At 44.6% G+C, this 12,570-nt stretch overlaps 1 protein-coding gene across 1 annotated transcript; it reads right to left on the bottom strand.

Moving 5' to 3' along the window:
* Positions 1–908: 908 nt before the first annotated feature.
* Positions 909–11,216, bottom strand: bcap31 (B cell receptor associated protein 31). The gene is made up of 8 exons (XM_062391033.1): positions 11,070–11,216; positions 9,787–9,879; positions 8,775–8,875; positions 8,189–8,333; positions 5,393–5,528; positions 2,568–2,694; positions 2,321–2,421; positions 909–2,180 (listed from the first exon to the last, which is right to left on the bottom strand). The coding sequence occupies exons 2-8, from the start codon at positions 9,876–9,878 to the stop codon at positions 2,154–2,156; spliced, it is 729 nt and encodes a 242-aa protein (XP_062247017.1). The 5' UTR covers position 9,879; positions 11,070–11,216; the 3' UTR covers positions 909–2,153.
* Positions 11,217–12,570: the final 1,354 nt, after the last annotated feature.

The raw sequence follows: 12,570 nt of genomic DNA, 5'->3' as shown, positions 1-12,570 counted from the left end.
TGTTTTGATGAGGAATTCATAAATGTATAAATATATAAATTTATGAAGATATATATAACCCCTTGATCAATAGAGTTGTCATCACTTCATCTGTCATTTTCTTTTTCATAAAAACTTCAAACATTGATAGAGTTATGTTAGTTCCCTAATGGTTCTGTGATGGTTGTCTGTTAGTTCACTAATGGTTCTGTGATGGTTCTCCGTTGGTTCCCTAATGGTTCTGTGCAGTCTGGCGTTTTGAAACAGTGTGAACTTCTAAGAAGCAGAAGACAGAAATACTCGAGGCTGAAAGCAGACGCTGTCCTGTCAGCGGTTTGAGACACAGGCTATGGGGGGGGTGAAAGCTGATCTGGTGAGACGGTAAAGAGGCTCTGGATCAAACTGGTTCCAAACCAAACGGATGTTTAAACCAACAGTTGCTTTATGAAGGCGAGAGGAGGAAGAGCTGTGACGCTAACTTTAGACCAGAGACAGAAACAAGAAGAACCATGTTCGGTCCTGAAGTCACGTCAGAGTTTCACTGGACGTCTTCAAGCTACTTACGAGCAACGTGAAGAGAGAAGTCGTCTCTAAATAAATATGATGCATTTAAATCAAATTCATATTTAATAATATTGTCAAGTCAATATTCAGATTTATAATAACCACCAGGTTCTCAGTGAGTTAAACCTACACCATCCTCCTCCATGTTAGCAGATGGGACATGCACCAAACTAAAATCGCATGCTGCTGAAATGCATTGTGGGTCTTAAGCTTGTTTTCGATGACATCATAGGACAGTCGGCTGCTCTTTAACAAAGGAGCGACTCTGGAGTCTGTTCACTGAGCATCAGTAACAACAGACGATCACAGTGAAGTCATTTAGAAAACTCTCACTGAGACGAGTGAAAGAAACAGAGGAGATGGTGTTTCCACTGAGTCGACAGTTTATTTTGTATCAAACAGGAAGTTGACACATGATCCATGAACTTTCACATACAGATCAACCTTTTCACATCAGGTCACAGGAAACCAGCGGCTGTGAGTAAAGACAACGTGAAGTTACATATGTGCATGTTCCCGTTTCTGATGGGTTTGGTCTTAAAGTCGTTAACCACTGAGACTCTGTGTCGGCCATCTTTGAAAACAGACACTCATTCATGTTTGGTTTGAACCTTTTCACGCAAATCGTTCACATTCAGCTGAGCAGAAGTTTTCTATCGATACGAACATCGTGTGATTCCTCCTCCACCAACAGAACAAACATCAAACAAGGTTTTAAAGTTTAAAGTGTGAAACTAAATTATCTTGTGTCGTCAGAACACGGCTCCGCCCAAACTGACAAGTTTTCATTTCACTGGTCATGTGACGTAGACAGTTGGTTGCTACTGACAGGAAGTTTTAGAAACGCTTTGTGGTCGAGTCATGTGACTGACGAGAACCAATCAGGAAGAGAACGTGGGCGTCTTCGTTTACACAAGTCTCTGAATCAGAGGCTGGAAAACGCTGAGTCATGTGGACGGAAGGCGTACGATAGCAACAGTGATGAGATTTAAAACAACAACACATCAGTGTGGGCGGAGCCAGAGAAACGCCAAGAAAAAAAACTCAAGAAAAGTAAACACTCAGTCAGAAGATGAAAAGTTTCACTCTTCTAAAGAGACGCGGCCTTTGACCCCATGTTGGTCGTGAGGGAATCGAACTTCGAGACAAGATTCTTCGTCCGAGTTCAGGAAATTTTATTCAAATCAGAAAAAAACGTTCAGGATAAATTGAAGACGGTTTCCGTTTGGACTTCTTTATCCCGGAATGTGAAAAACATTCGTCCGAGACGCCAGACGAATGTTTTTATAAAACCATTGGAGCTTTTATTTTGGAATGAAACTAGTCAACAGGAAACAGGGAATGATCCGATCCGATCGTTTCAGACGGACGAACCGTTTGACTGAAAACAAACAAATCTGTAAACAAGAAACAAAAACAGAAAGTCCAACAGAAACACAAGTGAAGAGGTTTTTTTATCTTCCGAAAAAGCTTGAAGCAATCACAGCCAGAGAGGAAGTGACATCACATCGCTGTGCAGGACGTCGAGGTGGAAACAGAAGCTGTGGACGTCGAAGATGACGAAGGTGATGAAGATGAAGATGAGAGAAGCTGGAAACTGTTTCTCCTCCTCAGTCTGACTTCTTGTCGCTGGTCGCCTGCAGACAGAGAACAGGGCGTTAAAATCACTGATCTTGTGTGTGTGTCTGTCTGTCCTCAGTGTGTGTGTGTGTGTGTGTGTGTGTGTGTGTGTGTGTGTGTGTGTGTGTGTGTGTGTGTGTGTGTGTGTGTCTGTTACCAGCAGCTTGCTGTGCTCCTCCAGCAGTCTGTCGTATTCCACCGTCAGGTTCTCCGCCTGTTTCTTCATGGCTTGAACGTCACTGTCCGACTTCTGCAGAGCTGGAAACAATGACATTGAAGTTCAGAGATGACAGACACACACAGACACACACACAGACACACACGTTTGTACTTCTAGCTCCGTGAGGACACTCATTGATATAAAACATCCCGAGCTCCTGACGTTAGTACAGGATCTCTCTCACCTTTCTTGGTGGCGTCTCTCTCCTCCTTCAGAGTCTTCACCTCCTCTTTCAGATTCTTGTTCTCCTCCTGTGGTCCTGCTCCCTTCCTCCCGGCCTCCGGCACCTCGACACCAGCATTACGCAGTTTCTGTGAGACAGAAAAAAAACAAGATCAGTTTCTGTTCATAAAGACGATGAGTGACGAAGTGAAATTCACTCAGTTCCTTCATGAACCATCAGGTCACATCTTACTCTGGTTTCTGGAGGGAAACAGAATTAAAAACAGGAAACTGACGAAAAAACCCTTGATAGAGATCGTGTGTGTGTGTGTGTGTCATAGAAAACACCTAGGACAACTGGTGTGTGTGTTTGTGTGTGTGTGTCATAGAAAACACCTAGGACAACCTGTGTGTGTGTGTGTGTGTGTCATAGAAAACACCTAGGAGAACTTGTGTGTGTGTTTGTGTGTGTGTGTCATAGAAAACACCTAGGACAACTTGTGTGTGTGTTTGTGTGTGTGTGTCATAGAAAACACCTAGGACAACCTGTGTGTGTGTGTGTGTCACTACTGAAGAAATAAATAAATGCTGCATTAATACTCTTAGATGGTAAAGTACTTCAAGTACACGAAATCGAAACGGTCAATAAAATATATTAAAAACGACAATTTCCAAACATGAAATGCAGCAGCGACTTTCACATAGGAAGAATATATTCCCAAGTAAAAAATAGTTACTTTATATATTTGTACTTAAGTGCAGTACTTGAGTAAATGTTATTTTTGTGAAGAATGAAAGACGTGCCGAGCCGGAGGAGCAGTGAGGCGTGGTGGTTCAGTGACGGAGTCGAGCAGCTGTTGAGCTTCAGCCTTTAACTCGACGCTCGCCCATAAAAACTGATTTTACTGCTGCGTGAACCGAACCCGGCGACTGGAGGACTCAGATTCACCAACACGTCAGAGCGTCAAACTTCAACTGTGACCACAGCGTTGACTCCACACAAACCAAACGCTTTGAAACATCATTAAAAAAAGTCTCCAGAGCCAATCAGAAGAAACTGATTCAGGATCTGGAGCGTTTGACGGAGCTCACCACAAACGGCTGAGCTGTTCTCACTAAATCCTGGGAGATGGAGTTAAAACAACACAGATAAATTAAAGTGGAACGAAGCAGAGACGTGTCGTCCATCTTGGTTTAGTTGAAAGTATCTGACGGTGCAACAGTAGACGCAGAACAAGCTGGTGATGCCAGAAGGAAATCCACCTCAGACCAGAACATCTCGTTTCGACCTTATAGTCTTAAGGCCCAAGGACACAGCTGCAGTCAACAGCAGTTAGCATCCAGCAGTTAGCATCCAGCAGTTAGCATCCAGCAGTTAGCATCCAGCAGTTAGCATCCAGCAGTTAGCTTCCAGCAGTTAGCTTCCAGCAGTTAGCTGCCAGCAGTTAGCAGAACGTCAAAGCTAACGTGGTCTTTTCACTGTTTTTATTCACTTCGACAAACCAGCAGCTCCCAGTCACCATTTAGGCAAACCAAACTCTCTCTCTCTCTCTTTCTGATGCTAAAAATGTCATGTAAATAATAACATGTCAGAGTCAGCAGGTGTCTGACGAACATGTGAACACACACACACGCACACGCACGCGCACGCGCACGCGCACGCGCACACACGCACACGCACGCACGCACGCGCGTCGCCTTCAGTTGTGTAGTGAAATGACCACATCCTAAACAGTCCAAAGATAGTGACGGCTATCAGCGTTACATCACGTGTTCCTGCAGCCCCTCCACTTGCACATGACCTTCCAGACAGACACACACAGACACACACAGACACACACAGACACAAACGAAGATGATGTTTTAAGACTGTGTCGCGAGTGTAAATAAAGATGACAACCAGTCTTCACTTCCTACTTTTGGACAAAAATGAAGCTAAAGATACAAACTCGTGTGATTTCAGCGTCAGTAGCAGCGCAGCAGGGATCGAGGAGTGGAGCCACGGTATCAAGGTCTCCACCACTGGTATTCTCGACCAATCAGAAGACAGTCTCAGCTTCTGATCGTGACTACTCAGACATTTGGTTTGACCCAGTTTTCATGACCCTTGACCTAAAGTAAGTCAAGTGATGGTTTAAGTGACGTTAGCAAACGAAGCCGTCCTGAGCAGAACATCGAGCAACTGAGAAGTGACCTGTGGAAGAGTTCCAGTTCTACACTTACAAACATGTTGGTCCACTTTGCACAGAGTTGTTTTACTCTTCAATAGTCACAAACCTGCAGGCCAACTGGTTTCCAGCAAGGCAGTGGAGGACGCACCCCATGTCCACTGTTTAAATGATGAACCAGTGATAAATGTGTGTATTTTAAAAGTCTCAGTGTGAAACTGAACAAACAGAAGATCAGTTTAAAACAAAAATATGTCAACTCAAATTAATTCAAACTGCTGCCAAAACTCCTAGAAACACAAAACATCTTCCTGGAAACTGAACCACGGGTAGTCACCATGCTGCAGGAGTGTGTGTGTGAGCATTTGTGGGTGTGTGTGTGTGTGTGTGAGAGAGCATGTGTGTGAATGCTTGTCATATGCACATGAAGCAATTTCCCCTTTTAGCAGCGGAGGACTTGGTGATCTCTTCACCCCGAACAAACCCCGGTCAGATTACCACAGAGTGTGTGTGTCACATTGTGAATGAGAGCGTTGTGGTCCTGTGTGAATATCCCCAGTGTTTACTTGGGGTTTAGCTTAGCAGCTGTAGATTAGTGCTGCCCCCAGCTGGTGAGAGTCTTATACTGAAAGTTACACAATGAAACGTGGGTGCATGCAGGCAGGCGTGTGTGCGTCACCTCTTGCAGCTCTTCATTGTCCTCCATGAATTTCTTCGCGGCGTTGCTGGCGCCCTCCGCCTGCTTCTTGAAGGCTTCGTTGGAGGCCATGAGAGAAGCCTGCTGGGAGAGCAGAGTGGCCAGACGACGCAGCAACCTGCAACACACAACAAACACACACCACACAACGGGTCAGTGCGTTCGCTGACACTGAACGATGCAACTTAATTAATCATGTCTGCGCCATCATCAGAAATATTATAGCTTCTTTTAGACAAAGTGAAGATGTCTCATCAATCTGTGAAATACAGACACTGGTCGTCTTTATATACAGTTAATTGTACAGAACCAGTAGCACTTTGAAACCTGCTTGACAAAAAACACCTGAAGCTGTTTGTGTGTGTGTGTGTGTGTGTGTGTGTGTGTGTGTGTGTGTGTGTGTCTCTACAGTGAATCAGGCCATCTGTTTTAAAAGGCTTCAACAAATCACACACAACCCAATATAGCCAGTCACCACAGTACAGTGACCATGTGACACTGGGATTCACACACAGACAGAGTTACCCCTGACATTTCCCTGCTGGACGTGTGTGGCGCTGACAGACTGGGATGTGATGGTGCGTCAGGTCGGGGGGGGGGGGGGGGGGGGGGCAGAGCTGTAGGGGGCAGACGTACAGAATAACTTCCTCTATTCCCATAAGCGACCTCCCAGTGGATCTGATTAAAGCGGCGGTGTTGAATTTTAACCATGTGACCCTGAAGGGCACACGGAGACCGCTGAGAAGAATCAATCATAAGAACCACGTCAGACATGTCGTCTGACATCAGTGAAGAAGACGAGGAGTCTGGAGGATGAAGGACGGGGCAGAGGCCGACTTTACTGAGACACACTGAAAACTGTTTGACCAATCACAACAGACTGCGGCAGCGGGCCAACCAGAGCAGACTGGGCTGTACAGGAGGGGGTGGGGGGGATGTTTGAGACAGAGGCTGAAAAGAGGAGCTGCTGCATTGGACAGTCTGAGGAAAGTGAATTCCTGAACATTAGAACATTTACACGTTTGCAAATAATAACAGTAATTTAAATGAAGACACTAAATATGAGCAGAATGTTTGCTTTCATTTATTGGCTTAAATATGAGACTATCGTTGACGTGTGAGCTCAATGCTCAGAGGGAGAAATCATCAGGCTGCTGTTCTGAAGGTTCCTCTAAACATCAGACTCCAGAATCAACTTTTAGTTTATTAGATCAAGTCTTTGGGAGATAATGCTCTCAGATCCAAATATGGCCGTCAGTTAGCGATCCAATCAGCGGCCAGCACTTCAGACTTTCCACAAACCCGTGCTTCATATTTCCTTCGTGTCTGAGGCTGGAAATTCCTGAGTCACAGTCGGGCTCGGTCTAAACGCTGGAGTGCTGCAGCAGCTGCTCCATCACATGCTGCCGTGAGTCAGAGCAGCTGCTGCTGGACGACGTGCAGAGACGGAGGCCAGCTGCTGACGCCCCCTACAGACAGCAAACTGCTGGCGCCCCCTACAGGTAGCAGACTGCTGGCGCCCCCTACAGACAGCAAACTGCTGGCGCCCCCTACAGGCAGCAAACTGCTGGCGCCCCCTACAGGCAGCCGACTGCTGACGCCCCCTACAGACAGCAAACTGCTGGCGCCCCCTACAGGTAGCAGGCTGCCGACGCCCCCTACAGGCAGCAAACTGCCGACGCCCCCTACAGGCAGCAAACTGCTGGCGCTCCCTACAGGCAGCCGACTGCTGGCGCCCCCTACAGACAGCAAACTGCTGGCGCCCCCTACAGGTAGCCGACTGCTGACGCCCCCTACAGACAGCAAACTGCTGGCGCCCCCTACAGGTAGCAGACTGCCGACGCCACCTACTGGCAGCAACTTGCAGACGCCCCCTACTGGCAGCAACTTGCCACCGGTTTGTTCAGTCACGAGACAAGTAGCCAACTTATTAATGACCGATCCTTGAGATGAAAAGATATGAAATCATGTTGTTGTCTGGACGTAAACTTTATCTTCAGATTCAATGTGTATTATGTAACGATTTACATTTTTGAGGGAAAGTTGAATCACACTCTTCTGCAGACTTTGCACATCACAAGTCATATTTAAAAAATGTCTCGATGTCATGTAAATTAAAATTAGATCCTTAGGGGTCAAAGGTCATTCGCTGATAGACGTCTTCCAACTGTTAGTTCAGTAAAGTTCTGCTAGAATGAAATCAATCAAAGCCGAAACCACTAGAGCTTTTATTCTGAAACCTGTGGCTCGTCTTAGGCAGGAAGTTGTTCAGCTCAATAAACCACAACTTTAGTTTCTGTCGGTTCAAGACTCCCAGATGTGAAGACCAAAGGTCACGAACCTCCAGTTCCCATCGGACCTTATACTTTTCGATAAGACTTTTAAATCAGTGTTTTCTGATCGCCAGCTCAGACTCTGAACTTCAGGTGAAACTTAGATAACTCAGTGACCTCAGGGTTCACCCGACAACAGGCCTCGTCCAATAGCAACACACGTGTCACACAACTCAGCCGCCAATCACATTTAAAGCATGTTCGACCCTGTGTGAGCAGCCAGCCAATCAAAGAGCGAGAGACATGTTCATACTTGGAGGATCTACTGTAACTATCACTGGAAACACACAAACACACACAAACACACACAGTGACATGCAGACTGATCTAAATGCAGAGGAATTTTACAGTAGGACGGAAGGAATGAGCAGCTGTGTGTGTGTTTGTTCAGTGTGTGTGTGTGTGTGTGTGTGTGTGTGTGTGTGTGTGTGTGTGTGTGTCTTACAGGCACAGCAGCAGGGCGAAGCCGGCGATGTACTCGTTCCTCTGAGCTCTGAACAGTTTCATGTGGATGTGTTCGACGGCGTTGGGGTTGTTGGTCAGGTCCACCTTCTCCGGCACACTGTACTTCCTGACCTCACGAAACGCGTCTGCACAGACACACACACAATACATCAATCCCACAATGCAACAGATGAAGGAAACAATGATTAGAAAGTTAACCGTTTAATAACAAGCTGCTGTCAGTGTCGTCTTTTTAATTCATTCTGAAAATTCATTTAATTCAACTTTCCTGATTTCATTCAGGCTGTTTATATTATTCATGTCCTTTTTGTGCTTATTGTGAAGTAATTTGAGTTTCACACGTTTATGCTGATTCTTCTATTGATACTGATGTGACTTGTTTTAATTGAAGGACAGAAAATAACCTGAGCACTGATGACGTAACAGTTAATTCTCTATTTTCAATAGAATCGTACTGATGCTGATATTAAAGAGAAGAATAACTCCAGTTTGGTTGTTCTCTGAAACAACAGGTTCACCACATCACAGGTTGTCAGTCGCTCTGAGCGAACTACAGACATCCGTACCGATGAGCAGGAAGACGAGGATGGCGATGGCCACCATGAACGACGTGTTTCCATACAGAGCGATGGTCTGTACGATACGAGACTTGAAGATCTTACTCCACCTGCAGGATCACAGACATCAGAGCAGTGAAGACCTCAATGAAACACGGTTAAAAATAAACACACACACACACACACAACAGAGACCCTGGAGCTTTGCCTCCATCTAGTGGACAAACAAAACCACACAGTGCAGTACTGACGGTGTGATAACAGAACCTGTGAACATGATGGGGCTGCAGTGACTGAGATAATTAGTTCATTCATCATTTTCTTTGTCATCTATTAAAGCTTCAGTCGTTGGGATTCACGACTCGTCTTCGTCACATCTGTTGATAAATAAATCTTAAGATGAATCAGCAGATTAATCGATCAGCAGGTTCATTATGTGTAAGAAGCTTCTGTAATCCACCGGCAGCTGTGACATCACATCTGCTGCTGATCTCAGACCAGTTAACACCGGTTGTTTGCTCAAAGGCTCGAAGATGAGGAAGTGAACGTTCTGTGGTTAAAGAGCTTCAGTTAAAGAGTGAGGCTGAGTCACCGAATCGATCCTGATCAACAGACTGAGGTCAGTTGATCAGTTAGGTCTGTGTTGAGTTAATCAGATTCAAGTCAGGAGTTCTGTGACTGTGATGTGATCACAGTCACAGAGCAGCTCAGTGTTCACTGTGTAAATCAATCAGCTTCTTCAGCTGTGACACACACACCTCTCTCTATACGAGAGGACACACGTTGACATAATGCATTCACACACACATTATTTTTATGATTCTAAAATGAAAAAACAAACATAATTCAGTTTAAGCAGTTTTTGTAAACATGATTAATTCTTCGATACATCAGTTGTTACAGCAATAAAATAAAATTAAAAATAATATATAAAAATCTAATTTAACCCCCCCCACCCCTCTGTCAGAGATCTCCCAGCAGCCTCTCTGGTGATGGTCACGTGACGCCAGCGAGCACTGACCTCTTGGGTGAGATGAAGGGGATGCAGAGCAGCAGAACGAAGAAGACCTCTACGTAGAGGAAGGTGGCCACCGCCGTCCACTGAAGACTCATCCTGGACAAACAGAGACATGAAGAAAATGAATTCGTGGCTGAGACTGGAAGTGATGGACAAGTGGAGGAACGTGTGAGGCCACTTTGTTCGAGCCCACAAGACGTCCACAAGCAACAGAACGACAACAAGGCTGCTGATGACAACACGGCTGCTGATGGCTTTCTGGCGGCTGAGGTGGCTCGGAGCTGTGCTGCCCTCTAGTGGACGTCCTGTTTGACATCGATGCTAACCACGATGTTTACACTGTGTGAAACGTTTCCATTCATTAGAAAAAGCAGAATTAAACCAACACGTTTTCCTACGTTGATTGAGCAGCTGTGTGGTCTTAGAGAAACAACGTGAGATTCTTACGCAGCCTCGTGCGAAGAATAAATGTGAAATGAGATTAAACAGAACAAACAGTGACTCAGCAGAATGGAGTCTACGTGTTAATCTGGATTAAATCTTGATGTGTTGTTATTGAAATCCATCTCCGTTTATATCTAATCTTGATAAAACAAACACACAAACAAACTAAAACACTTTATTTTTATTACTTATATTAATAAAATAACAGATTTTTGACTCTACATCTTTCTGACACAGTTCACAGGAAACTGAGGGGTGACCTTTAACCCCTTGGAACATCTGCTCTTCAAAATGTTTAACTTATGTGTTTAAATTAACAATTATATATTTAGAATTATTTATATATATTTTGTTCTTGTGAATATCGAACTACAACTGTTTTTAGGGGCGTGTCAGCTGACTTTCCCGTTTCAACTTAAACATAACAGAATTATTCCTGAAAGCTACCCACCCACTAGTTAAGATCGGCTTCTTTTAGTTGCACAGCTGGAATGTGGGTGCGGTGTATGTACTGGGACCAGTGATCTACTGGGACCAGTGATCCGCTGCTAATTAGCAAACATCACACACAAACTTCACTTGTAATGAAGTCGGTTTGAGGCCCTGTCTATTTGCTGGAACGTCACAACATCCCCTCGCTAACATTCCTATGTTTATCCGGCTGCGTCTATGTGCTGGAGCCAGGTCGGTTCAGAACACTACCGCAGAATCTTCCGGTTTCAGACTAAACGTGAAGAACCCGCTGCTCGTCACGCGTCATGCTAGCAGCAGTTAGCAGGTTAGCTGCAGCGGGCTGTGGCGCAGTGAGACCCCGGGTCGTGGGTCGACAGGTTCGGACTCACCTGAGAAACTCTGCGGCCTCGGACTCGGAGGGAATCGGTGAAAAGTTCAACTCGCGCGGTGTCAGTTAGCCTGTTAGCCTGTTAGCTTAGTGGCTGCTTATGAACACGTCCGGCTTCCGGTGTTTACTGCCACCTCATCCCCATCCCGACACGTGATTGGACACAGCGAGGCGGGGCTGTGACGTAAAAGGTCCCTATCTCACAGAATTGAAATGAACCTTTATTGACACGGACATTAATATAATTTGAGTCAATAAATACATTTAATATCAAATGAAAACACTTTTATTCATGTGAAATACCAATAAACACAAATATGAACAATATAATAACAACTTTAGTCATCATCATAATCATAATGGTGGATACAGAATATTAATTCTTAATTTGGTTGTACATCTGTGCAATTACAATTAAGGCATTCTATTCTATAATACGTATATTATTAAGCATAAAGATGATGTATATGTAAGTCATAGATTTCTGATTAATATAAAAAATAATGAAATAATGAAAATACTTTGGAAAAGAAAGATCTGAATATGCTATCTATCTATCTATCTATCTATCTCTCTCGCTATCTCTCTCTCTCTCTCTCTCTCTCTCTATCTATCTATCTATCTATCTATCTATCTATCTATCTATCTATCTATCTATCTATCTATCTATCTATCTATCTATTGCAGTTCCCTCAGATGGCCAGCAGATGGAGATACTGTCTGCGGTAAACTTGTTGGTGCAGAGATTGAAAGAAAAAAAGGCATCTCACTCTGACTGTTTTTCCACAGACCAAACCTGTCTTCTCTCTGTCGGTTCCTCTTCATAAAATAAGTATTTGCTCATGTTCCTCTGTTGATCAGATGATTCCTGAGAAGAGCAGGTGGTTCATCATGAGAGCAGCAACTACAAATCAAATATCATCTGTGATGCAATTTAAATATAACAAAACAAACATTCAGTTGTTTCGGACAAAACAGATCATAAAACGTTCTTCTAGAAAAAAAAATAATTAGCTGAAATCTTTAACCTTGGCTAAGATGGAGGATGCAGGGTGTACTGCAGCCAGCCACCAGGGGGTGATCAGGACGCTTTGGCTTCACTTCTGGGAGCTGCCATGTCGTCCATCTTTATTCAGAGTCTGTGGTTTTAATGACGAGACTGTTTTTCTCACAGTGAAATCATTTTGTTTTGTTGGAACCCGACGATCAGACGACCACTGTGGTAAACATGAAATCAGTAAAAGACGCTTTCCACTGTTTGACTGGAGGCTTTTACCGTATATCAAGAAAATGTCCCCTGCAGGCCACCGTAGGTTCTCATACATGCTTAGAAAGGAGCGGTGCGTCTGCACCGTCACCTCTAGAGGCCACTTAACCATCCACCCTGATCCTGTAAAACACCGTCTGGCTGTAATGGAGTTAGCAGCCTCTAGAGGGCGCTGACAGCACTTTGCTCTCAGTGTAGTTGAGGTTTGTGTTTGATCGACTGACCCCCGACACGC

The sequence above is a fragment of the Platichthys flesus genome, chromosome 7, assembly GCF_949316205.1.
Source record: "Platichthys flesus chromosome 7, fPlaFle2.1, whole genome shotgun sequence".
Taxonomy (NCBI): domain Eukaryota; kingdom Metazoa; phylum Chordata; class Actinopteri; order Pleuronectiformes; family Pleuronectidae; genus Platichthys; species Platichthys flesus.
The sequence above is the reverse complement of the archived record's forward strand: the minus strand, read 5'-3'. Positions and strand labels throughout refer to the sequence as shown.

Coding starts and splice junctions, on each gene's coding strand:
- bcap31 (XM_062391033.1), bottom strand. CDS start 9,878: ATGAGTCTTCAGTGGACGGCGGTGGCCACCTTCCTCTACGTAGAGGTC. Junction 5,529..8,188: donor TTCGCCCTGCTGCTGTGCCT/GTAAGACACACA, acceptor TGTGTGTTGCAG/GTTGCTGCGTCGTCTGGCCA. Junction 2,695..5,392: donor ACAATGAAGAGCTGCAAGAG/GTGACGCACACA, acceptor TCTGTCTCACAG/AAACTGCGTAATGCTGGTGT.